This window comes from Pteronotus mesoamericanus, unplaced genomic scaffold (assembly GCF_021234165.1).
Source record: "Pteronotus mesoamericanus isolate MK-2021 breed Mesoamerican mustached bat unplaced genomic scaffold, CSHL_Meso_final scaffold_507, whole genome shotgun sequence".
NCBI classification, from domain to species: domain Eukaryota; kingdom Metazoa; phylum Chordata; class Mammalia; order Chiroptera; family Mormoopidae; genus Pteronotus; species Pteronotus mesoamericanus.
Window position 1 is genome coordinate 1,445,392 of NW_026555319.1, and position 26,091 is coordinate 1,471,482.

Here is a 26,091-nt window from a genome sequence, read left to right on the forward strand (position 1 = left end):
TTCTTATACATCTTAAGACACATTATAATCAGCGGAATAGGAGATGGGTGTCCCCGCAGTGACTGGACCAGGGTGTGTGGCTGGGGGCCTGCTGACCTACCGCTGGCGGAGGAGTTCTCCACCTGAACGACAGGCACGTCAGCGGCCTCTCACCCTCACGCCGCAGTCGTGTGTGGGGAGCCCACCGGCTGTGGGGCAGGGGCCGTGGCGCCGTGGAGACCCAGCCTGACCCCGAAGCCTCGCCCTTGGTGAGCCCGCGCCTTCAAGAGGAGCTGGGCTCACCCCACTGTTTATTCTGGACCTGGAACAAACCCTGAGTCGGGGGTCCAGGTCAGCCGTCCTGAGTGCTCTGTGCTACCCAGCATGGTAGCCACGTGCGGCTCCTTAAATGACAATGAATCAAAATGAAACACAATTCAAACCTCAGTGTCTCCATCTCACCCGCCACATCCATGTGCCCACGACCCAGCCCTGGCGAGAGGCTGCCATGTGCACGGCACACCCTGGGCGGGCCGTCTCCGCCGTCACGCAAGGTGCCCCGGCCACACCTGCTCCAGGGGGCTCAGCCGTGCCCGCCGCACCCTGGGCTGCTTTCAGAAACCGGCTTATAAAACCCACGGTGCCACACCCCTCCCTAGGCACCCTGGGGTCCCCGCATCTTCACGGGCCCGGTGGCTACTTCACTGGAAGATCCGGGACTCCACTGAGTATTAAACTCGCCTCCATCTTTTAGGAAGTCGCTGCTGCCTGGCCGAGAGGACACCGCCGCGTCTGTGGCGCGGGCCGGCCTGCACTCTGAGGGGCGCCCCGCCGGGAGGGCAGCATCGCCACAGGCTGCACCCCGGGCGCCGCTCTCCTGCCTCCCTGATGGGGCCGCGATAACATCGGGCACGAACGAGACCTCACCTCGGCTCCAGTCCAAATGGAGATGGCCTCCTGGTACGCAGTAAACAGGCCTGGAGCCCGCACTAATGGGCAGCCCTCTGGTCTGTCTCTAGCAGGGAAGCAGGCTAACGCAATTAGCCGGGTGAGGCCGCAGGCGAGAGAGCCCCCGACAAGGGGCGGGAAGGAAGCGCCTCCAGGGTCCAAGGGTGTGGGAGGGAGCCAGGCCGGCTCTCCTGGGAGGTCCTCGGGGGGCGGTGGGGTGGGGGGCTGAGCAGGGAACAAAGTGCCCCTCTCTCCCCGCAAGAGCAGCCACACGTCGGCTCCAAATGCTGAAGAGGGAAACTGGGCTTCCTTTTCAGACCTTCTGCTTTTTAAGAGAAAACAGAACACCAGATTCTCAAATCAAATGCCTGAGTGTTTACAACGCTACGCAGGTCCAACAGAACCCATCCGCCGGGCGCCGGGCCCGACGGGGGCTCTGGGACGGGCTCCGAGGGGCTGGGCGGCGCCGGAGACACAGAGGCCAAGAGCCAGGTTCGCAGGTCCCTGGAGGCCAGCGGCAAAAACAGCCACGACTCTCTCCCTCCCAGAGCGAGTCACGGGACTCGCCGCCGGGTGGCCCTGGGGCGGGCTGGGGCCAAGGTAAGGGGCGGAAGCCGTGCTGGATGGGTGTCGAGGGCCTGGTTTCCCCACTGCCTCCCTGGGCCCCGGGGCCGCCATGCGGACACGCCCAGGCTGGCCTCCTGGGCAACGAGACCCGCGTGGCCTGAGGCCCCGGCGGCCCCGCCGACAGGCACCCGGCCCCAGAAGCAGAGCCGCGGGGCCACTGGCAGCGCCTCTAGGGCCCAAGGGAGCCCAACCGGGATCCGAAGAACCATCCAGCTGAGCTCAGCACAGCACCACCCCCACAGGATCACAAGCTAAAGGGGCCGTTTCCATGCGAAGCCACCGATTTCCAGGGCAGCTCGGGGAGGAAGCTGCTGCTGCACCTTTTCAGTTCAGCGGCTGGAGCGCCGGGTCAAGTCCCGGCTCCGCTGGTTCCAGTGCCTCAGCTTTCGATGCCTCAGCTCCTCCTCTGCGACATAAGGAAACAGTAACAGGAGGGACAATAATAACGATAACAGTAATAAGAGCTACTTCGCAGGCCTTTCGGAGGGTTGGTGAGATCGTACAATCGTATGAACCACGGGGCTACGGCCCTGCACACAGCGAGATCTTCGATTGTTACCACCTAGCAATTCGTAACGTCTTTAGCCCAGTCTTTCAACAAAGACTTCCAACGATTTTCATCCGTAACAAAGAAATAAAAGTCTTAATTTTCTCAACTCCGATGCCCAGCAGGCCCCTCGAACTCATTTCTTAGGCTCCTCCCCCTTGTTGAGTGAGGGCTGATGCGCTCAGAATTGCCTTAATTCACCCAAACTGTCTGTCACACAGGCCACACCTAAGGCGACGGTGCACGCAGAGCGCCCGGGGACAGAGGTGGCTCAGGACGCAGACGTTTGCGGGCGCCTCTGCTTCAAGCACCGAGCACACGGCTTTCTCTCGCGGCAACGGCCGAGTCCGGATGACGGTCGTCCGCCCAAGTGCTGCTGAAACGAACGAGGCGGAGAAACGGCGGTGCCTTTGGGGAGATGGGAGAGCGGGCGTCCAGGCCCGGGAGGCCTGTGTTCCTGAGGGTGTGTCTTCGGCGTCAGGGCTGGGCTTCCTCGGGGGACGGTGCTCCGCTCCGGCCAGCGCACGCGCCACGCCGTCTGGCGCTGCTGCCCCTCCGTGGCGGGTGTGTCTGCGTGTCTGTGCACCTCCCTCGTGGCCCGGGATCCGGAACTCAGCCCTGACACTTGACCGCAGCCCAGGGCCTCCTCCGGGGGACGAGCGGGGTCCCCCGGGCGTCACCGCCAGACGGTCTGATTTCTCTAGAGGCGGCGATGGTTGCGGCAGGGCCGTGGCAGAACCGTGCACAGGCCGCCGTCGCGAGCGGCGTGGCCTTCCCCTGCCTCGGAGGGCAGGTCTTCGGGACTAAAGGCAGAGGTTGGGGCACGTCACGACCACTCCACACAGCCCTCCCTTCTGCCTTCCTTTCCGGAGCGCTACGGGGGAGCACACCGGCGCGTGGGAACACAGAGCCGTAGAGCTGTCGGCGGCCCCGAAGGTGAGGGAGACTGATCATCCCACAGCCGCTGTGACTCAGACGGCTCCTTTTTTGTGGCCTCTCCTTTCATGTTCGACAAACAGGGGCTTGGCTGTGCTTGAAGACAGAACATTCTAGAAGCCAGTGTGAACTCCTGGCGCGGAGGGAGCTTTTTAATCACTATTTCCTCTGCTATGGAGAGTTCATTTCTACTGCAGACTTTTCAGGGCAAAAATTCTGTCCCTGGAGGTTTGGTGGACGCCGGGCACTCAGGGCGAGCCCGTCCCACGCCAGCCCCGGTGAGGCGTCGCGTCTCAGCGGCAGCCACGTCGGTCCTGCCAGTTGGCGCAGGGACAGAGGAGGGACCAGAGATGGGGGCTCATGTCCCCCGTCAGAGGGGCCAGCTTCCCCCGGGGACACCTGCTCCACAAAATCTCCTCGGGACCAAAGCAGAGCCCCTTCAATCCCAACAACTGTCACGTCGCAGAGGGGCCGACGCTGCCTCCTGTTTACTGAGGGCGTTGGACGCGCCCGTTGAAACGGCAGCGAGGACGGCCATGAGGTAAGTAGGACCACGCGGCCTCCGAGGATGGGAGGGAAGGACAGAAGAGGCCACTTGACTCTTGCCAGCTGCGCCCTTCTCTTTTAACACGCGTCTTTGTTCAGGGCGGCCCGGAGCTGCTTGCATAGATGGCCGAGGCGAGGCCAGTCTCAAAAAGGGAAAAGTAGGAGGAGTTTTTTTTGTTTTTTTAAAGTAACATTTTCTTTAACTCTCCTTAGGTAACAAGGAAGAAAAGTCAGCAATTTCCATAGCAACAGGCCTGCCGCCTGCGTTTCTGGGGACAGTCGGAGGGGGAAGGGGCAGCCGCGGTGCCCGGGGGCCGGGTTCCCGAAAGCCGCACGAGGCCTTCCCAGATGCGGGCGGCTTCTTGTCTCGCCGGGGTCCCTCTCCCGCCGCTGCGCCGGCCTGTAAACCGCCCTCCCCTCTAGTTCCGCTCTCCCTGCCCGATGGAGAACCGTCGCTTTTGGAACGCGCTCTGTGGGTCTTGACTTAAGACTGCTCCTTCGCTCTCTGCTCCTGGAGTTCACCGTGGGAACTGCATTTCAAGGGTGGGGTGGGGACCAAGGGAGACTCGCTGGCTGTCCCTGCCACGGACAAGTGCCACACCTACGCGCTGGGCCTCTGTGCTGGGCCAACGGGACACAGGTTTATTGCCACTCCCTTTGGCCAAAGAAGAGCGGAAACACTTTCCTCTCGGAAGCGTCCGTGGCTGGGATGTGGTGCAGATGGAAAGCCAGAGCCCACGGCGACGCCTGCTTCCGCCTCGCAAATCCTTCCCTCGGGGACCGTGACTTCCTCGAAGGCAAGGGGCTGCAGAACCTGAAAATCCACTGAATTCATGGCCAGTCCGCCCCGACCCCGGCCAGCACCAGGCTTTCTAGAACCGGGAGCGCTTCCCGGGGGTTCGCCAGCTCACCCTGGGCCCAGAGGCAGACGACGCCCCAGGAACTTCACTGGGAATGGCACATGGACCCTCCTTCTGAGACGAAACCCCTCGTGGTCCCATCGTGGGGGCCACCGCACCGACGTGGCCCAGGCTGGCGCGCCGAGGGCCAGTCCGCACCGCAGGCGCACGCGGGGTAGTGCAGAGACGGCCGCCGTGGAAGGAGCGAGTGGGAAGTGTGCTCCCGAGACTGGAGGGAGGGGAACGCAGGCCTGGAGCGAGGACGGCTCCCGGGGAAGGGCCCGAGCCGGTCCTGAGCAGGAGCTGCCGCTCTGCACGGACAGGAGATGGGGCAGCCCGGCCGGGGACAGCGAGCGTGGAGGCCGAGGGAGCTTGGCCTGTTGCAGAGATTCGGAAACGCTGCATGCGGGAAAGAGGAATAAAAAGTGAGGCTGGAGACGTGGGCGAGCCTCGGGCTGTGGGCCCCACACTTGGCTGCTGATCGGAGTTGCTGGAAGAGATTTTTTAAAATGCCGCTGCTCTCCAGGGGCGCCCGCGGAGACTGGGCGTCGTGGGACCGGTGCGGGATGCAGACATTGGCATTTTTTTCACCTTTTTTGTTAATCAAAGAATTTCAAAACTGTGGGAGAACTAAAAAAATAGTATAATAAATGCACATATGGGTGTGTGTATATGTAAGTCTATATATACATACATATATAGACATATACATAGACATACATACAGGTACAGACGTAGATAGGTTTATCGTCACGTGAGTCCTGTCGGGCTGGGGCGCCCCTAGTCCAGTAACTAACAACACCTGCAATGGCCCTGTTACCAGACAGGGTCACCTCTGAGCCCTGGGGTGTCAGGACGCCAACGTGTGGCTGTGGGGGTCCCGATTCAACCCATCGTACCTGGGGACCTGCCAGAAATGCATGTTCTCTGGCCGAACGCTCCACCGACCGGCCCAGGGGCAAGGGCTGGCGGCCGGCGCGGCGGGCGCAGAAGGCCCGTGAGGTGGCGGCGCTGCTGGAAGCGGCCGGCTGAGGACCGCTCACCGCCGTGGAGGGCAGCGCTGCCGGTGGGCGCCCGCCCCGAGGCTTCTCCTTTCTGCAGGGGCCGAGCGCGGCGGGGGTGGGGGGGTCCTGTCTCAGGCGTCCGGCCCCAGGGGCCCGGGAGGGGTCTGTGTTGCTTCCCAGACCACATGTGCCACGGGGCCACCCCTCCACCTGTGGCCGGGCACGGCGGGGGCGGGGGGGGGCTTCCGTTTTGCCTGCGGCGAGCGCACCGCTATGCACGCAGGTGTGCAAACGCCTCTTCGGAGACCCTGCTTTCGGCTCTCTGAGCGCGCTCACAGAAGCGGCGTGGCTGGCTCCCTGGCAGATCTATTTTTAGTTCTTGGAGGAGCTGCCACGCTGATTTCCACAGGGACCGCACCGTCCTACCTCCCCACCAGCAGCGCACCAAAAATTTGTATTCTTTTAAATAACAGCCATCCTAATAGGTGGGAGGCAGCGTTCCCCTGTGGAAGGCCCCCCGCAAACTCTCAGCAGGGCGTGAGCCGGGCCCCGGGGCCGGCCGGGAGTCCGCAGGATTTCACAGCGTGGAAGGAAGGGGGTCGCATGACGGAGGGGGAGAGGCTGGGCCCCCGGAGGGCTGTCGGGCAGACGGCTCGGCCCGTTAGGAATACACGGGTCGCCGGTCATGACTCTAACAGGGCCCCCGGTCCCGTCCTGGGTGAGAGCCGCCGCCAAGCGGGGGCACCCCGGCTTCTGCAGGAAGGGGTGTCCAAGGGAGTGTGACGCAGAGCCATGTGCCGCCCGAGCCGGCGGCTTAGCCAACGTGGGTCGCGGTTCCACCGGAGTGACGCCACCGTCCAGGTCTGGGGACGTCCTCCAGGTTGGGGGGCAGAGGAAGAGAGGGCTGGCTGGCATAACTGTAAGGTGGTAAGGCCTGGCCCTGAGAATGCAGGCCCCACTTTGGAGGAAAGAGGGGCCGAGGGGACTCAGCCACGGGGCCGTGAGGTCGCTGGGCTCCGCCAGGGAAACGGCCGGAAGCTGGGCCTTTGCTCCCCTGCCGCCGGCCCTCGCTCCTTCACACCCCCTCCCGCCCGCGTTCCACCTCGGCCCCGTTTCAGGACCCCTCCTGCCGAAAGTGGACCATGCCCAGCAGGCCCGGGGTGAGCGGGGGCAGGGGACCGACGATGCAATAAAAATACGCTCGGCCTCGCCAGGAACACAGGCGGCAGGAGAAGACCTAACGGCAGGAGCCCTCGGCAGGCCTCACGAAAGGGGGTGTGATCAGGGTGCTTTTGAAACGTGGGTGCTTGCTTTTCCCTCGCCCAGAGTTTTCAATCAGTTAATAGTGCTCGCGGCTGCAAGACATAAATGGTTGAAATTTCCGATATTTAGGAGCCCCGGAGCGAGGGCGTGACACTGAATCAAGGAACGGCCCAGGGGCCCCTCGCCGCCCCAGCGCGCCGCGCGCGGCACTCTCGCTGCCACGCTCGCTCAGCCTCCCGCCCCCCGGCCTCGCCTCTCCAAGAGGGTCCAGGTGCACAGGGACCGGTGGTCCCAGGTCCCCCGACACCCGCATTAAACTGTCTGCAGCCGACAAAGCTGTGATCCAGGGACCCGAAAATGAAGGCGCCTTGTGAACGGGTTAAAGGACGCGGCGTCCCGGCGGCAGGACACGGTCAGCAGGGCTCCGCCTCCGTCCTCTTCCCACGCAGCGGGAGTCAATTTCACGGGGAGCGGCTCCCCCCCGCAGTCAGATGGCTCTCCCGCGGTGCGGGGGCGGCTGCCTAGCAACCCAGAGGTGTTGTGGGAGGGGGCCCGCGAGGGTTGGGGGGGCGGCAGGGGCCGGAGACAGTCTTCCTCCCCTCCTTCCCCAACAGAAGGAGAACGGCTTCCTTCCTCTGCCGCAGAGGAACCCGTTTAAAGCGACCCGCCGGAGCAAATCAAAACACACCTTTCCTTCAGAGACATTCAGCAGGGACGTGAGTGCAGGACAGAGTGAGGGAACATGAGCTTCCAGAACCTTCCGAATTGGCCCCCCAGCTGCAGTCAAGGCAAACTCGATGGCTTCCTGGGGCTTCGTCCCGATGGCGAGCCTGGGAGCAGTCAGGTCATTCCCGAGGGCGCCCCGTGACCCTGCGGCGGCCGCCCGGCTGGAAATGAAGAGGCACGGACTACCCAGGGCAAGCCAGGCACCTGGAAATGGCTTCTGAGGGCCTCTCACATCCTCGGCATAAAAGGCGCTGGGGAAGAGGCGCTTCCTGAGATTGCGCTCTGTCGGCGCGCGAGGCTGTGCCGGGCCATCAGGCGTGCGGTTCTGAGAGCGGTCGGAACGCGCCCGCGGAGGCGGTGCTGTCCCGCCCGTGGCTACGCACGGATCCCCATTCCTAGCGTGCCCCCTCCCCCCGGCTCCCCAAACAGCACTTGGAGCCTCCCGGGGGCACGGGGCGACCGGAAGGATCCAAGGGGGCCGCAGCGGAAGGCAGGTGCCGGAATCCATCCGCAGCCCATCTTCTAGGCGCCTGTGGCAACGTGGAAACGGGCCTGCTCCCCAGTTCAAGTCACCCCAGAACCTCAGAGCGGGGCCCTGTTTGGGAACAGGGTCTTTCCAGGTGTGACTGGTTTAGGGTGTCTGCACGAGATGGATCGGGATCAGGGCGGGTCCTACCGCCAGGGCCTGGTGTCCTTGAAAGAGAAAAGAGAGGGAGGTCGGAGACACAGGCACAGAGAGACGGAAGGGAGGTCCACGTGACGGCAGAGGCCGAGATGGGAATGACACAGCCCCAGGCCGAGGATGCGCAGCGCCACGGCGCGGGGGCCCATCGGAGCAGCCGCGGCGGGGACGCTCCGGGAGCGTCTCTTAGAACTCCGTTTATACGATAGACGGTTTTCACTAGATTTCGTGGTGATCTGGGGCAGTTGGGCGGCTGGCTAGTCACTGAGACCACCTCGTGTGACCACTTCACTCTCCTTGTCCCTCCACCCGGCTTCAGACACCTGTGTCCCCCCCGCCTCCCGGCTGCTACGGCCCCTTCAGCCCGACGGCAGCCAGCGGGTCCCGGCGTTGGCCACCCTCATTCATCAGAAATGTTGCCGTGGCTTCTGAGCGGCACACGGAGCGAAGTCTGACAAACAAATGCTGCAGCGTCAGCGCTACAGGCTCGACCTGGCGAGACCCTGAGAGTATCGCTCCGGGTGGGAACGGCGGCAAGACGTCTGGTCACTTGATGGGAAAAACACTCCACACAACAGATGTTAAAATCCACCAGTGGTTGTTGATCAGGGCGGTTTTTTGTCCCTCCAAAGACACCTGGCACCGTCTGGAAGCGTTTGGTTGTCACGGCGCGAGCAGGTACATTCTAAGGGTGCTACCAGCGCCCTCCGCTGCACAGCACAGCCCGCGGCAGAGGGTTCCCCGGCCCCAGATGAGAAGCCCGGGCACAGACCAGACCTCGCGGCCTGCCGGCCGCCTCCCTCCATCACAGGACACGGAGGCCAGACCGTCGACTGTGCGTCAACGTGTGGTAGCATCGCCATGCAGCATGGCCTGTCACGAGGAAAGACTTTGCGGGTCTCCCAGCGTCCCCACGCCCCCCAGCCCCCGCCGGGTTGCTGGGTCCCGCGGCGGTTACAGCGGGAGGCCGCGTCTGAGACGTGGGGAGCGACTCGACCACAAACCAGATGGCTGCTGCGCTGAATTCACGCTGCTGCTTTTTGCCTGTGGGAGAGGCTCGTTTACGAAAAGGATCTTACGAAGGAGGCTTAGGCCGCGTGTCCGTATGTGCTGTCGGCCTATAAAACTGCCAAGAAGCCCAGGCTGTGACCACCTCCCACAGCCTGGCCAGCCGAGCTGCAAGGCAGGCAGCCGCAGGGGCGCCTGTGGCCTTCACCGTCTGGAGGCGGCTTTCGAGGACCGTCCCCAAGCCGCCCGGGAGTTCCCTGGTAGAAAGGTTCCGCGGACGGGCCACGCCGGCTTCCCTGTGACCTGACCGGCAGCCGTGGGTGGAGGCTGCTGAGTGTCCGGTGGGGAGGGAACGCTGCGCCGCGGGCCTCCGTGGGCCTCTCACAAATGTTGCTGTTTTTGCCACATCTGTAGCCATCCTCTGTAGAGGATTACTGAATTTTTTTTTCCTTAAAACTCTTAAAAATTAAGGCCCTGGCCAGGTGGCTCACTCGATTAGAGCGTCGTCCGGATATACCAAGATACCAGGTTCGATCCCCAGTCAGGGCGCATGCGAGAATCGACCAATGAACATCAACAAGTAGAACAACACACGGCTCTCTCTCTTTCTCTCTCCCCCTCTCAAAATCAACCGTTAAAAAAATTTAAAAATTAAAATTGATTGAATGACAATGAAACATGCTCCCTGGAAAGGGGAAACCTGCCTCTCCCAACGCGTCCCCACCCCAGTCACGGCAGCTGCTCCCCGCCCGCCCGCCGTCGGGGGTCAGCGCCAACGGCCCCCCCGCCACCGCGCCCTCCGTCCCCCCAGGGCGCCGAGCCGCAGCTGGGAGGCTCGGACGGCAGAGCCAGGGATGCTGCCCTCAGGACGCTCTGCTGCGTCCGGCCCAGGGCCATGGGCCGCGACCTCTGCGCTCCAAAAGCTCGCGCCATTATAAGACATCTTTTTTTTTCTCTTTAAACAAAAATCATGGCGAAGTGAGGATCGATGTAGCCTTGAGTGTAAGCAGGGCCGCTGTTGTTTCACTGAGACGCAATGTCCCTTCGCTGCTCAAATAGGATTCAGAGCTTATTGGAAGTTTGATGGATGTTTAAACACAGCCCTGTTAGTGCTGTAGTGGCCAGCCTTCCCAGAAGCCCTTTCAGGTGCCAGGCACTTAGGAGCATCTTACAAATGGATGCTGGCCCACTGGGTCCTCCCGCCCCTCTGGCGGTGGGTACGATGGCACGTCTGAGGCAGAGACGTGGAAGCGGAGGCCCACGGGGTGAGGGGACCTGCCCACGGTCCCCAGCCAGAGCCTGGAACTGGAACCGCTGACGGCCGGACCGGCGCCCCCCACCGTGCTGGTCTAAGTAACGAAAACTACAGAAAAACAGCAATTCCCTCCCTCCACCGGGTCCGAGTCCCCGGCCACAGCTGGAACACTGCGGACGCAGCGGCGCGGCGGCTGGTTCGTTCTCACTCAGCCCCGCAGAGGCGGAGCCGGTGCTTCTGGAGAGGAAGCGCAGGATGGGTTCGGATGGGAAGGTGCTCGGGATGCTGGGGTTTTCTAACTATTGGCTATCCTATCGGTTCCCCGTTTTCTGTCTTGGCTTCCAAATCCAGGGCTGAGCTCTTCATTTTTGGATGGAATGATGTAAAACCGAGAGTGCTGAGGGACACAATTTCCAGCTCAGTGTTTTTCCCATCAAGGCAGGAGGAAAGAACCCAGACCCTTTTATCTAAATAGTTGCAGGTTCAATCCCCGGTCAGGGCACTTACAAGAATCAACCAATGAACGTGTAAATAAGTGTAACAACACATTGTCAAGTTGTAGAGTGAAGACACTTTGAGAAAGTCACCGACACTCTGACGGGGAATTATCCCTTGGCACACAAAATCGGCAGGGGCGGGCTGCTGGCCGCGGCCCCCGATGCCAACGGGAGGGGCGAACTTGGCCTCTTATAAAAGAGGCGGGGTTTCATGAGGTTGCTGAACATGATGTTGTAAAAATCCCACTTCACACCCAAAAAACACTGTCCAAGGAGGGTCTTTTAAAATCAGCCCATCAAACATAAAAACTCTCAAGGTGACGGCAACACACCGTTCAGGGGGAAATTATCCGAACCCGAAGGAAGAAGACACGCCCGGAGAGACCTGCTGCGCCCCTGCTCGGCGCTGCGTGAAACCGCGAAACCGGCTCGGGGGACCGTCCCCGCGTCCCACCACAGGAGGCCCAACACGAACAAAATTTGCTGTAACGAGCCATCGTGCTATTTTGTAAAGATCTGCCCAAGCAACTCCCTCGTCATGCGATTAATTTTTATTCCAAAAAGCACCAAGCACAGCTGCGATCCTAACCTAAGTCCTCCTTAACGATACCAGGAGAAAAGAAAAAAAAACGGACTTTTATCGCCTTTATCTTTTGAACAAATCTCAATCAAATATTCTTTTCCGTGATTATGAGATTCGGGCCCCCATTTTGGGAGGATCTGCTCCAAGCGGCTTCCCCGCCGGATTAACTGTCCGCAGATACGAGGCGCTTCCGCACCGAACTTGCGACTCATCCGTCACAGGACTGACAGGGCCGTGCTATTAAAACTCCGCGCGACGTGCTGAGCCAGCAGGGCTGACGGCAGGCACGCTGCCCCGTTGTTGATGAGTTTAGTTTCTTTTTCCCTTTTATGAGATGGAACGCCTCTGCTGAATAATTTTCTGTCGCCGGGCAGGCCGCTTTGATTGCTGCCAGGCTGTCCTCCTAACCCCGCGTTCTCCCGGCCGCTGACTGGCAACCTTTAACCTCACCCCGAACCTGCGAAAGGCCTGACCCCTGGCCTTTTTCACGTGTCTGCCCAGAGCGAGATGTCTTCCCGCCTACGTCTTTCCTTGGAGTCCCCCCAACCACGTGCTTCCCATCCTGCCGACGGTGTCTGTGTATCGTCCAAAGAGTCCGGGGCTCAAGAACAATCACTCCCTCTCCAAGGCTCAAGGTCGCAAGAGAGCGGTCTCGCCTCGCCCCTCTAGGACCCAGTTCCAGCCTCCTTCCCCTGCCCCCGCACACAGGGAGGTGTGTGGGCAGGTGAGGGAGCAGGCTGCCACGCGAAAGAGGAGGGCCCTTGAGGGCGGGGAACATGGACTCTTCCGGAGTACACCCCCCAAGCATCCGGTCTCACTGCCCACGGGGCAGCCACACCTCCCATGGGCCAGTCTGGGCACCTACCGCAAGATGAAGAGGTCCACGGTGGCGTTGCTGGCGACAGTGACGTAGGCCGTGACCACGTCTCCCTGTCTGACGGGCCGGGAGGGCAGCCAGACGGCCACGTTGCCGTCCAGACGCAGCTCGCTGAGCTGCTCGCTGCTGTCCTGGGCCCGAGAGAGGCCCACGGTGCCAATCCTCTGCAGGGGGGACGTGCCGTCCGGCAGGCCGTCCTTCCCCGGGCGGATGGCGTTGCCCGTCCTGACGTCCGCACCGGCGCAGTCTCCGCGCTCGTCGCCGGCGTGCACGGCGTAGTACAGCTCCACGGCGCCGCCCTCGGCCGCGTCCCCGAGCCTCCGCCGGCCGGCCACCGCCGCGGGGGCGCTGAACCAGCTGGCCAGCAGCCGCAGCTCGGCCACGCACAGCCCCAGCGCCCCGCGCAGCCGGCAGCCGCCGCGCACCTCCCGGGTCTCCCGGAAGGCGAAGATGCGCAGGCAGGGCAGCTGCTCCGCGGGGCCGCGCTCGGCCCAGTCACGGCCCACGATGTGGAACAGGACCTGCACGGTGGGCCGGGACGGGTAGACCTTGTCCTGCAGGATGTGGGCCTTCAGCTTCCAGTTGAAACTAAACGTATCGGCCGGGCCCAGAAAGTTCGAAGCTGACGACAGGTCCAGAGGCACGACCTTCTCCACGGAGAAGGGCCCATAGCTGGCGCTGAGCAGGGGCGGCCTCCGGGCCCTGTAGGTGAAGAAGGGCTCCGCCCGGGACCGCAGGCTGCAGTTGTGCGTGGAGTCCTGGCGGGTCTCCCGCAGGAAGAAGGCGGCCTCCGCCCTGAGGATGCCGTAGCTCACGGGCAGGTAGGGGGGCGGCGAGGAGAAGGGCTGGCTGCCGTCGGGGGCCGTGCGGCCCTCTATCACTGCAGGGGACAGAGGGAGAAAGAGAAAAGGGAGGTGATCGCTGGGCCCCTCGGAAGCCTTTAGGTCCGTAAACAATTGAGAAAACTCGAGACGTCCACTCGCCTCGAGTTTTCATGATCCTTCTGGAACCAGGAAGCCTATCGCCTTGCCCTTGTCTTGCAAGACCAGAACCCAAATGAGCCCCATCCGCGTCCTGACAGGGACGGCGTGTTCCCCGCCTCGCCTGCAGCACCGGCGGCCCAGCGGCAGGTGCGGCAGCCACGTTCCCCTCTCCCCAGGGAGGTCCCCTGACCCTGCTCCCGGGACACCAGCCACCGATCAAAGCTGCCTTCCCCGCTGCAGCCGAGCGGACGTGGCTGTCACCATGACCCTTCCAAGCCACTACTCTGTGCTCAGAGGCCCTGTCCTGAGGTCCTGCCAAAGCAGCCCATTCCGGAAAGGGCCTGGCCGCACACCCTTGAACAAGTCATTCTCGATGGAAGCAACGTGCAATATTTTGTGAATCCAGCGGACGGATTGCCACAGCAGATGCTTTTATTCTGATGTACTCATCTCTCTCCAAGAAAGCTCTTAAATTCTGAAGTGGAGAGATTTGGAGACGCGTTTCTTTGGGGAGAGTGGCAGGCGGGGGCTCCCTGGAGGGACGAGCGTGGCTTCTGAGGCCCGCCCGGGCCGGGAGCACCCACAACGGGAGGCGCTCCAACGGGAGTGCTGCGCTCCGCTCTCCCTGCAAAGCGGGGCTCCCGTTTTCTACTTTCTCATCTTCTCTCTCTCTCTCTCTCTCTCACACACACACACACACACACGCGTGCGCGCACACACACAAATGCCTACAAAACGATCTTTTGCTCTTAAGCAGAAGGGGAGTTTGTTTCCTACGTAGTGGAGCTGCTGGTGGGGCCTGGCCGCCTTGCCGTTTGCCCCCACAGGTTCTTACGTCATCCCAGAGGGCTGTGCTTCGTCCTCGCACGGAGCCAAGGGTCCCTGGTTCGTGCGTTCTGGTAAACCTGGTTCTGAATTTTGCCAGTTCAAGAGAGAGATGAGTTTAGCTAGAAGAGGCAGACATTAACAAGAAGACAGTGGCGTCTGGAGCCACGGCTGCGAACGTGAAGTTTGACCATAGAGAGACTGGGGTTGGTCTGCTCAGCAGCCATGTGATGGTGGGCAGGCACTTCCCTTCTTGGGGCTTCAGCTGCTGTGGATGGACGATGGATGGATGAGGGATGAAGAAATGACCGATGGATGAATAAATAGATGATACATGGAGAAATAAGGGGATGATTAATGGATGGTGGTTACACAGACGAAGGATGGATGGTGGACGGACGGGTGGGTGGATGGAGGATCAGTGGACGGATGTATAAGCGATCAGGGGATGGCTGACGGCTGTCCGGCTGGATGGATACATACGGAGAGAGAAAGGCGGGGCGGCAGACAGAGCTGGATGCATAGGACACAGTAGTATCTTTGTAGAGCGATTACAAAATGGGCCCGCTCCTCCTCCCTCGACCCCTGTGGTACGTGACATCACAATCCCCGCTGCAGGAGAAAGACTCACTCCCCGAATCCAGGCTGGCCGCGAGGCTTGCTGCGGCCCCCACAATACGGCAGGCGGGCCGTGTGCCCCACCCCAGCTCTCCCAGCTCTCCCGAGGCGCCACGCACTCTTCCACGACCTCTCCCGCGGACGCCTGCCGGACACCTGCCGTCACCAGAGGGAGCCAGCCCGGGCTGGCCTGCTGGGGGCGGGGACCACGGGGAGGGGGTGGGGTTCTCCCGGCTTCCTCCTCGGCGGGGCTCTGGTGACTTCATTCCGTGCCCACGTCCCTCCAACACCAACCACGTGGGCGCTCGTGAGAACAGCCCCCCACCCGGGGCTGCGCGAGGCCCGCTCCGCACCCCTCCATGCTACAGCACTGTGTGTATCACCTGAACTCCCCTCACACTGTGGGGAGCCCCGGTCTGGCGGCCTCGGGAAGCAGAGGGGGTTGCCGGCCTCGGCCGTATTGCTCCCCTGACACTGTCCCCCGACAACAGGGCCGCACTCACGGCTGCCGCGACGCAGCGAGCGCTGACAGATATCCCCCCGCGCACCCTGCGCCCTCTGCTCCCACAACATCTTGCAGAAAGACAGGGTCGCTGAGTAATTCTTATTGATCGGGCAAAGTCCAATTCTAGTTTCCTCGGGCCCTGGGAGAGGGGGGCAGGGCGCCCGCTGACAGCTGTCCCTTTCTATTGGCCCCCGGCCGACAGCACGTTTGTCTGCCGTACCCTGCCGCGGATCCATCGTCCTTATCGGAGCCGCTGTCAGCAGCGGAGATATTGTGTCTTCCATCAGGGGTCCACCCAGGAGCTCGACGGCACAGCCGCGGCCGGAAATTGAGTTTTTGAGACTGTGAGATAGTGAACCCAGGAGCACCCCTGTCACTCAGCGCGCAGACAGAGGAAGACGGGGACGACCCTTCCTGCCAAGGTCGTGCATTGCCACCGCCACCGTACCCACTTTGGGACGTGCGGACAGGGCAGAGCTTAGGGCTGGTCCTCTCTGAGCCTCGACGGGAGGGGCAAGGCAGACGGGGGCGGGGGGACCAGCGGCCTGGCGACGGGGTTCGAGGGCCCGGGAGCCTGAGCAGAGGGCGGGTGGGGAGAGAGCGGCCCCGGGCTGGGCAGGGAGGGAGTCCGCCTCGGAGGCCAGGCCGGGGCCAGCTGTGCCCGAGCAGGGGCAGCAGTAGAGGCTCAGGAGGGACCTCGATGGAGGCCCTCAGTCCTGCTTTCCTCTTCTGTCGGATACGATAAAGACAGACATTCCTGGAATTGAAGGCAAGTCAATCCGCACGTGGCGCTGCTTCAGGGCGCGGAGGGGCTTTCCCAGGAGCGGCCAAGCCAGGGGCTCTCTGCAAGGGGCGACCTGGCCCCCGGGAGGTCCCCCTGGGACCGTCTGAGACACTCATGACTCACAACTGGGGGGGGGCTGCTGGCGCCCAGGGGGCACCGGGCGGTGAGGCGGGAAATGCCCCCCAGTGCCCAGAACGGGGCTGCCACCCGGAGGCGTCCCGTCCGCGTGTCAGGGGTCCAGTGGACACCGGGGAGGTGGTGCGACCGCACCGCCCGGCCCAGGAACAGGTGCGTCCCAGCGGCTTCCGGGGCCCCTGCAGTCAGACTAGACGAGAGTGAGGGGAGGCGCCGCACGAGTGCCCTGGGGCACCACGCAGCCGCGAAGGGCGCATCCGGCCGCTGGCGAGGGCGCGACGGGCCTCGGGGGCTGCGTGCGGACCGAGGCACGTCAGGCGGCCAAGGACAAGAACCGTGCGGTTCCACTCACCGGTGGGATAGAACCCGGAGCCACAAACCAGGCGGCCGAGAAACGCTCACAGGCACAGACCACAGTGTGGCGGCCACCAGAGGGGAAGGGCGTTGGGGGGCAAAGGGGGTGCAGGGGCCAAACGCTTGGCGACGGAAGGAGACGCGGCTTCGGGCGGCGGGTCCACGACTCGGCGCGGATGGCGCACCGCAGAACGGCGCGCCTGCGGCCTGGGCCGCGTTCCTGATCGATGCCACCCCAGGAAAGTTAATAAAATAAAATGAATCCTTGTCTCCAGCGAACTAGATAAGGTTTTTGTTTGTGTTGGGGTGTTTGTTTGTTTGTTTTACAAGTACCTTAAACTTATTGAGCTTCAGAATCTTCACCTTTATCATGGAAATCATATCAAAACCCCCTCATGTGAAGGTAAGCAAAACACCCAGCATGTGGGTTATGCCTGACAATTGAGAGACGTTTCTGTTGCTATAGTAATAATGACAATAATAATAAATAATAATAATAAATGGCCCCAGCTGGTGCGGCTCAGTGGACTGAGCACCGGCCTGAGAACCAAAGGGTCGCTGGTTCAATTCCCCGTCAGGGCACAGGCCTGGGTTGCGGGCCAGGTCTCCAGTGGGGGCGCGTGAGAGGCAACCACACATGGGCGTTTCTCCCCGTCTTTCTCCCTCCCTGCCCCTCTCTCTAAAACCAAATAAATAAAATCTAAAATAATAATAACTGTAAATGGTGATAACAATAATGATGGTAATAGTAGTATTATTATTACCATTATTTCAATCGTGTTGATGCGTTATAGCTAAAAGTTTTCAAGGCTACCAGAATGTGAAAAAAAATGGGTGCTATTCATAATTTGCGGAAAAAATTAGGTGAGGAAAAAATCCGAACTCAAGAAGCTGCGTCGGAGGTCACGAGCTGCATGTGGCCGGGGCTCGGGCTCCCGCATCGGACGCCGCAGGACAGGCCGCCTGCCGTCCCCGTGCCCCACGGAACCGCGACCGGTCCCCTCGCGGTCACCCAGCTTGCATGCCACGCGAGCGGCCTGAGCGCTCGGAAGGGCTTTTTCCCTCCCTGTTTGTGATTTATTAACACTCGCCCGACAGAACGCCTCTCTCTGCTAAATGTGCCTCATTGTTTCTTTTTCGTGAAACAAAAGGCACCTTGATGGATGGATTATTTCACTTTGATGCCTCTTCTGAACAAATCTCCCTGCTGAAATTCCACAGAGTGATTTGCCATTTCAGGACAGTAACAATCTCCTTTAAAAGGGCAGGTACGGGTGTCCCCTCTGAGCCCCGGATGGGGAAGGCCCCCTTTGCTCCAGGACAACCCCCCCAATTTCCCTCAGGCCCCTGGAAACAGAGCGAAGCAGCCATGCCTTCCAAAGACGAATTCTCTAAAACACCAGAATCCTAGACTTTATGAGCACGAGAATGGTTCCCAGAGAAATACTGACCAGGCCAAGTGATAACTCAAACGCGATGTTCCAGCGGCACTGTGTTTGTACTTCCTGCCACGGCGCTTGGCAAAGAGCCCGCGTGGTGGCCACGTGGCTGATCCCTGCACCGCCGTCCCCTCGGTGGGGCTCGGAGCCCAGGACCACGAGCAGCTCTGACAGGCTCAAGCCAGGGCCCCCCGGGGAGGGCCCCCCACCCAGGAGATGTTGTATCAGTTTCCTATTACTGCTCTAACATGTTCCCACAAAATTAGTAGCTCAAAGCAGACAAAACAAAGGATTGTAATTCTGGAGGTTCCACGTCTACGGGGGAGAGTGGGCAGGGCGGCGCCCCCTCTGGAGACCAGGGGCCATCGGTCCAGGCCCCGCCCAGCGTCTCGCTGTCCCCCTCCTGCCCAGCCACCTGCACCCTCTCTTCCCTCCGCCCCGCCCCTCTCACAAGGCCTCTGGCGGTGACATCGGCTCCCGGGGTGACCCGGGGCCACCCCCCATCTCACCATCCTTAACTGAGTCGCATCTGCCGAGTCCCTTCTTCCCCATCAGGTGACACATGCGTAGGTTCCGGCAACTGAGACACCGGCCTCGCTGGGTGGGGTCGTGAGTCAGCTGCCCCCGGCGGCATTCAGGGCATCTGTGGCGGGGCCCCCGGTCAGCGCGGCAGCTGGGGGCAGGGGACCGCCGGCATTCAGAGAGGGGGCTCCCGGCGGCTAGATGTTCGGCGAGGCGCGAGCCTCCCATGAGTCATAGCCTGGCTCCTGTGTGACTTCGGATGGTCCCACTGGACATTCGGGGGGAGAAGCTGGTCAGCCCCTGAGCCAGGAGCCTCGCTCAGCAGCCGCAAAGCCCCTGAAGGAGGCGACAGATTGGCGTATTGTGCACCGCCAGGCACCGTCCGGCACCGTCCGGCGGCTCCTGGGGAGAAGACTGTACTTCGACGAAGCTTCACTGAGAAGTTCCTTCCATTTGGAAAACGACATGGACAACGCCTGATACGCTGGCAAAACCCGGTGGCACACACGCGGCCCCACCAGCCGCGCCTGCGGCCGGTGCCTCCCGGTGACCCCACACGCAGGGGCCAGGGTCTGGCTCCACGTGTGTCTTCTGGACACGCACGTGAAGATACCACTCGACCGCGGGTGGCTGGGGCCGCATTTTCCCCTCTGTGCGGCTAGGGCACCAAACTGATGAGGCTCTAATTACGTATCTAGGTGGGTTACTGGCTCACCATTAATTTTATGAATTTTAAGGTGAGGGTTGAGAATCCGGGGGCTCGCGCGTTTTTTCATACAGGGCCACACGGCAGACATCTTAGGCTTTGCAGGCTCAGAGGCCGAATCAATACTACGTCGTCACTTATAGCACCATTTAAAATGTAACCATTGACACGTTCACGTTTTGCCATGCGTGTATTTTACGTCACCATCACTGAGCTTGCGGGCCGGGGGCCCTCCCACAGGGGCGCGCTCGCCCCCGGGGGACGTCTGGGGGCCGGAGTGCCGCCCCGGGCTTACCTCGGGGGCCCGAAGCGCGAACCGGGTTGTCACTGTGGCCCCGGAACTGGAAAGGAGAGCCACAAGCAAGCACACACACACACAAAGACAAAACAAAACACCGGCCAGGTCCCCACTGAGCAGGGATTTCGCGTTGCCTCACGTGAGCGTTTACGGCAGAATCTAAGCAACTGCCTTCGCTGCCCGCGGCGCGGGAGGCGGGAGGTTTCTCTGTCTTTTCGAAGGAGGCGCCTACGTTTGCTGCAGGTGGTGGGTTACTTATGGCGGAGGCTTCCGGTGACCCAGGAGCCCCCTTCGCTCATTCCTGTAAATAAAAAGGGTGGCCCTCCCGTTCCCTAGGGTGGCCTCCTTTCTCAGAAATAAAGAGCTTATTTTCAACATGGTCCTCATATTTTTCCACTGATGGCAGATAATTTTTTAAAAAATGAAACCTCCACGTGCCACCGAGCCGCCCGCCCCTGCCCCCGCACGAGTCCCCTTTGCCCGCGAGTTTGCATCTGCAGTCGGGTCCGGTCACGCCACTGTTTAGGGCGATTATGGTCAGGAGGAGTCTTGGGGTACAAGGTAGAAAATGCTTTCCCGATGGCAGAGTAAACAAAACAAGGAAAGAACGTATGCGAAGATGAAAGGCATTTTTTTTTTCTTTCCCAAGACAGTCTGTAACTACTGTGTTGTGAGACAGGACACTGAAACCCAGCGAAGGATGGAGCGTTACAGGGCGGGATTCTGCAACATTCGGGGGACGCACGTTCCTTAAGTGCAAGGTGACAGCACAGCCTCTTGACACCCGCATTCCCAGCGTGGGACACGGCCACGGCCCCGCCAGCCGCCCCGCCAGCAGGCCCTGGTCCCGCCTCTCCCACGCCAGGCTCACACTTCAACAGCCCTGCGCGTGAAGCCCTCTGCTCGTCCGCCGTCTTGCACGTACGGAGACTATGGCCCAGAGAGGTTCGGTGACTCCCCCCAGGTCACCCAGCTCGGAACACTCCTCTGGGGACCCACGCGCTATCCCGGCCTTTGTCCCGTGCCACTTGGCCTATGGCTCCCTTGCCTTCCCTTCCCGGTTGTGTTTTTCCTGCGATAACGGGACAGAGACGGTGCGCCTGTGCTGGGTGCCAGGGCACTGTGCCCAGGGTGCTGTGTTCATCCAGAGGCGCTGGATTCCGGCTCAAAAGCCGAGTTCATCTCGAGGAAGGAAAGGTCACGAGAGGGAGCCCCGCCGCGGCGGCGCCTGGCCAGCGGTGCGCGCATTTACCTCCCTCTGCGCGGCGAGCCGGTCTGCGCGGGCTCCTGCCACCCCGAGCGGACACCCGCCCGCCCGCGGGTGATCGATGAGCCCGCTGTGCCTACGGCGCTCGTGTGTGATATCGCAGGGGCAAGACATCCATCTCGGTCTTCACATTAATCTCACACGAAACAAATTCAATGCAGGCAGATGAGGAGAAATGCTTCCTCATTCCATAAAGAGGAGTCGCGAGACCCATCGGATTCTCACTGCCGGGAACATGCAGAGAAATCAAGGGTCCCTGCCAGGCTTCCAGGACGCGGAGTGGAGGAGAGAAGCCAGCCACGCAAGGGGGAGACTCAGAAATAGCCCTGGCCGGGCGGCCCAGCGGGTTGCAGCATCGTCACACACACCAAAAGGTGGGGGGTTCAATTCCCGGTCAGGGCACATGCAGGAGGCAACTGATTGACGTTTCTCTCTCACGCTGATGTCACTGTCTCTCTCCTTCTCTCTCTCTCTCTCTCACTCACTCTCTCCCCTCTGTAAAAAATCAATAAACATGTTCTCACCTAAGGGTTAGGAAAAAAAAGAGACATGGGCAGAAATAACCACGCAAACATAGTCTAATGGGTTAGATAAGATGTGCTCCGCGACTGTTTAGCAGACGCAGTCAAAAGACAGTTGGGCAGGACTGGTGTGGTCCACAGGCAGCGGCAGTGCCTCGGGGAGGGGGCTGCACAGGCGCCGTCTGCCCTGCTGCACCACCGTCCCGAATGCAGGCCTCGGCGCGCATGACTGCAAGAAGGCTGCGAACCGCCCCGCCGTTGCATCTGTGTTCCAGAGGGAAGAAAAATGAAGGGCGAAATGTCTGTGCCAGGGCAGTGTATTACTTAATATTAGCTTTTCCTTTGGCTTTCCCAGAAAATTCTCCCCATGAACTTGAGCTTATGAGTTCTTGCCAACACTGGTTCATAATCACATTGCTGCGAGCAAACCTGGGAAGGTGATTATTTTTAACTGGGCACATTGCCACCTCCAGCAAATTCAGTTTTCTACACGTGAGGATGGCCAGGAGAACGGACATTGAGAAGACAGTTAGCACTACCACGCAACGATCACACCAGTACCGTGTCATTTATGTTTGAATAATTGTGTTAAAAATAACAGCAGCATCGATATTGATGAAAATTAGTAACTACTAATACACGTAGCATGGTTAAAATAACAAGACCAACAAGGCAAATGGCAGCACTATAACACGTGCACACACACGTGGCCTACGGGCGTGGGATCCCGGAGCGGGGGGTCACTGTTGGGGGGGCGGGGGGAGCACGTGGTTCTAACAAGCTCTCAGGTGACGCTGCTGGCCCACGGCCGCACTTTGGGAACCACCTTCGTTCCAGAAGCTGAGAACCCACAGCAAGAGGGCGGGACGCCGCTGCGTGAGCCGACAGCGGCAGCTTCAAACCCGGGAGGCCCGGGGCAGCCCGCCTCCAACAAGGCCCCAGCGTGGTCGCCACCGGCTCGCCCCGGGTCCCTGTCCTGGCCGCCCTTCCTGTCCTCCCCCCAGCTAGACAGGGAAACCCAGGGAAGGAAGGTCTCTCTCTCCAATGTCCAGGTTAGCGTCTGGCCCCCGGGGGCATTCAGCACGTGTTTATGGAGTGAGTGAGTAAGTGAGTGAGTGGACCAAAGCATATGAGTAAGGCCCCGTGGACCGCAGGCGGCCCGAGCCCTGAGCGCGCTGCGCCGTCCGCACGTCGCCCCGGCCAGCGCCCGCGGCCCCGGCCCCGCCCGGGACTGGTGGCGGGCGCCGGCAGCCTCCGAGCCTGGCAGCAGACCCTCGTCACATCCGCCGCGGCCTGCCACACTTTTTTCGCGCTGCCTCCTGTGAATTCACCGTCGGGCGTGCGGTTAGGCAGCTGCCGCCGCGTCTCCCAAGCCGCGTGCAAAGCAGCACTCTATTAAGAGGTGGAAACAAGACATTCCTCGTCGCGGCATCAAACCAGGGCAGCGGAAACGGCCGGAAACAGGAGTGGGGGCGGGGGCCCAGGCTGCTGCGGGACCATTAAACCTCCTTCCCCGGCGGCGCCCCAAGCAGCCTGGGGGGCAGCGTTAAGGAGGCCCTGGGGACGCCCCACACGTGGCTCTCCACCTGCGGCACGCGTGGCACCCTGGGGAGGCGGCTCCGGCCACTAGGGAGGCTCCGTGGCGGAGGGCTCTCAACCTGGACCCCCCGGGGCCACTGGCCCTCGGGTTGGTCGGCAGAAGGAGGGAGGGAGGGCGGGCTTCCAGTTCTTTGAAATTAGAGAGGACATACATCCGCGTGGATGCTCAGTTTCTTTCGAGAAAATTGGATTTGGGGGCAAGACCAGGCGGGCCTGCCTGCCGCCAGCCGCTGGCCAATTGCTTCACAAGGAGAGGCTTGTAACTGCGTGTCGTGAGGGATGTTAACTAGATATTGCGGAGGTGGTTTCGCAACAGATAAAAATATCACATCGTTCTGTTGCACATCCGAAACGAACGTCACATGTCAATTCTGTGTCTGTGTTCCTGGGTCTGGCGGGCTCCACTCCACAGGTTGGGGTGGGGGGTGAGGCTGAGAGGCTAGCGCGTCGCTTTGCGGGCACAGAGGCTCCACTGGAGACCCGCCCGGGACGCGCCCCTGCCCCCTTTACCTGTCCTGCCGCGAGCGAAGGGTGGAGGCAGCAGCCCATGGGTCCTCTGACATTTCCAAGGGGACGGGAGTCAGGTGTCGGAGGCTGTGTCCTGAGCCAGGGCTGGGAACCGGGGACGGGAACTGCCCCGTCCTGCCGGGAGGGCGTCGTGGGGGCACTGCGTGAGGGGGGGAGGGCGGTGGGCATCGCTGGGGAGCGGAGGGGGCGACGTCCCCTCGCCCGGACAGGCTTTGGTGCCGCCGCCGCGGTGGGGCTGGGGCTGGGGGGCTGGAGGGGCCCGAACCGTGACCTGTGAAAGGAGGCCTCATTAAGTGACCCCGGAAGTCCCTAAAAATAGGTGGAAAAAATCCGAACTGGATGGGACGCGTTCAGCAGAAGAAAGCCAGCCCGCCCCCAGCTCCGACCTCAGGGGCCCCGAGGAACTGCTGAGGCCTGGAGTCAAGGCACACGTCCCCACGCGGTGGCCTCGTGACCCCTTGGTCTCCAGGCTCCACTCCCTCAGAATCACGGAAGCTGGTGTCTGATCTTCGGCACACGGCCGCCCCTTGTCCATAAATGGGGACCCTAAAAGCTCTGGCCGCCTCATGGGGTGGGAGCCACAGAGTCAAGTCGCGCCCAACACTGTCACAGGGCCGGGACCGCGGCCGCGGGCCAGCTCGAGAAGCGCGGCCTCTGCCGTCCGCCCGGCCTCGGGTCCCTCCCGCGTCCGCCGTGCCTTTCTGGGGAAGTGCGGACCGGCCCGGGCTGACGGCAAGGCAGGCGGGATCTGTGTGCAGAAGCGGGGGCGGGGGCGGGCCACACGTGGAGAGTGCAGAACCCAGATCAACACCCGGGCGCGGCGCATGGGGGCGCAGTTCTCCGGGCCGCGCACACACAGAGGGCGGCTGGAGAACCGACCAGAGGGGCGGCCCCCGCTCTTCGTGAGTACCACCTCTATCCAGGACGGCCCCCTCTCCTCCCCCGGGGGGCCAGCTCCCACCGCCCTTGAGCAGCGGGGGAGGGGCCCGGAGTGCTGCTCGGGAGCCCCGAGGCGTGCGCCTCGCCGGGTGCTCGCACCAGCTGACAGATGTCCTCCCCCGCAGCCGCTCTTTGTCCTGACACTAAGCCCCCTGCAGCCTCCCAGCTGGGACGGCTCCTTCCCCATCTGCGGAGGCCGCCCAGGGACGACAGCAGATGGGGCCTCAGAACAGCGCTTCCCAGGGTCGGGGGGGCGCAGGAGACCCTAGAGTTACCCCCTGGAGGGACTGAGAACGGAGACAGCCAGCCTCACACCCGTGGGTGTTTGTGTCGTTGTCGCTTTAAGCCCTTTCAGGAGAGACTCGCCGTGGCCTGAGGTCCGCCCTCGTGTTCCACGTTCAGCTCTGCGTCCCCTCCCTGGCGAGGCCTCCAAGTGCAGGGCAGGGCTACCCCGCAGCGGCCGGACGTGCCCTCACCACTCGCGGTTCCTGCTTGCGGGCCGCCCACTCGCTGAGGCTTATTGGTCCCGTTCAATCGGTACTGGGGTCGCCCGCGGACAGGCAGAACGGAGGAGACTTGGAGGGGCTGGCGCCCGGTCCCAGCTGCGGTCACACAAGACGATGTCCCCTCTTCCTGTGGTGGCTCCCAGGCTATGCCTAAACAAGCGTCCTTTGCACGGTCGATTTTAGGCCACGTTTTCCCCTTTCTTGTGCTTTTGGTTGGCGATCTGAGCGGAGGTGCTCAGAGGGCGCAAGCGGCTGCGATGCGCCGCATGGGAAAAGCACGCGTGTCACATGAGCGTCTTTGGGGCAGAGTCACTGCGCTGCCCGGGGTTGGTGAATCAACACTATATAGGAAATCAGGTGGCTTTAAACAGAAACACACGGAAAATCAGGTTCCGCATTGATCGGTTGATGGAAACGCTGTCCCAGGGGCCCCAGAAACACGGCGCTGTGTCTCCCCGGGGGCGGTTTTCACGGCTTCGCTGTTCCCGGCGACGCTGGGGAACGTAATTACTGTGACTCCGGAGCATAATGAGACTCGCTGTGTTTCTCACTAGCCTCTGTCTGGGAACAGGTGGGAAGCTTAAATAGCACATGGCGCTCCACGGGTAGCGAATGCCCTCCGCGCGCTTCCCGCAGCGGGAGCGCGCCGCCCGGGGCTCTACGGACCTGCCGCGGAGGCATCTGTCGGAACGAGAGACGGCGGGGGAGAGCCCACCTTTCCCGACACCTGCCTGGTTTTAAGCCCCCTTGTTTGGGGCCATTTGTTGCAACAGCCCCGGGAAATGAACACAGGTTGAAAAGCCCAGCCGAGCAGAACCCCCCAAATCGCAGGCGCCGGTTTGCCCACGCGACCGGGGTGGGGCTCAGGAGGCGGCTGCTCCGCTCCTTCGTGTGAACGCCACCCAGGAAATCAATCTCCTCTTTCTCCCCGACACGCTGCCCTTCAGGCCACGTCTTCCTTCTCCCTGACCTGCAAGAACCTAACCCTGTGGGGTGGGGGGCGTGGTGCATGCAGGGTAGTGACACAGGGCCCCAGGGTCGGCCCAGCGCAGCGGCTCCTCCCTCCCCGCCCCGCTGCCGCCCCAGGCACAGGAGAGCCAGCCAGGCTTCGCGCCTGCTGGCTGGGCCCTGTCCCACCCGCTGGGCCCAGAGGGATGCGCCTCCCCGCCAAGACCGCTCGCCAGC

General features: G+C 61.8%; 1 protein-coding gene across 1 annotated transcript in view; it reads right to left on the reverse strand.

The window, feature by feature from the left end:
* Window positions 1–26,091, reverse strand: part of TMEM132C (transmembrane protein 132C) — a 153,887-nt gene that overhangs the window by 76,015 nt on the left and 51,781 nt on the right. Inside the window, exon 2 of the mRNA XM_054593919.1 lies at window positions 12,366–13,257. Coding sequence (XP_054449894.1) covers window positions 12,366–13,257 — 892 coding nt within the window. The remainder of the gene's footprint in view (window positions 1–12,365; window positions 13,258–26,091) is intronic.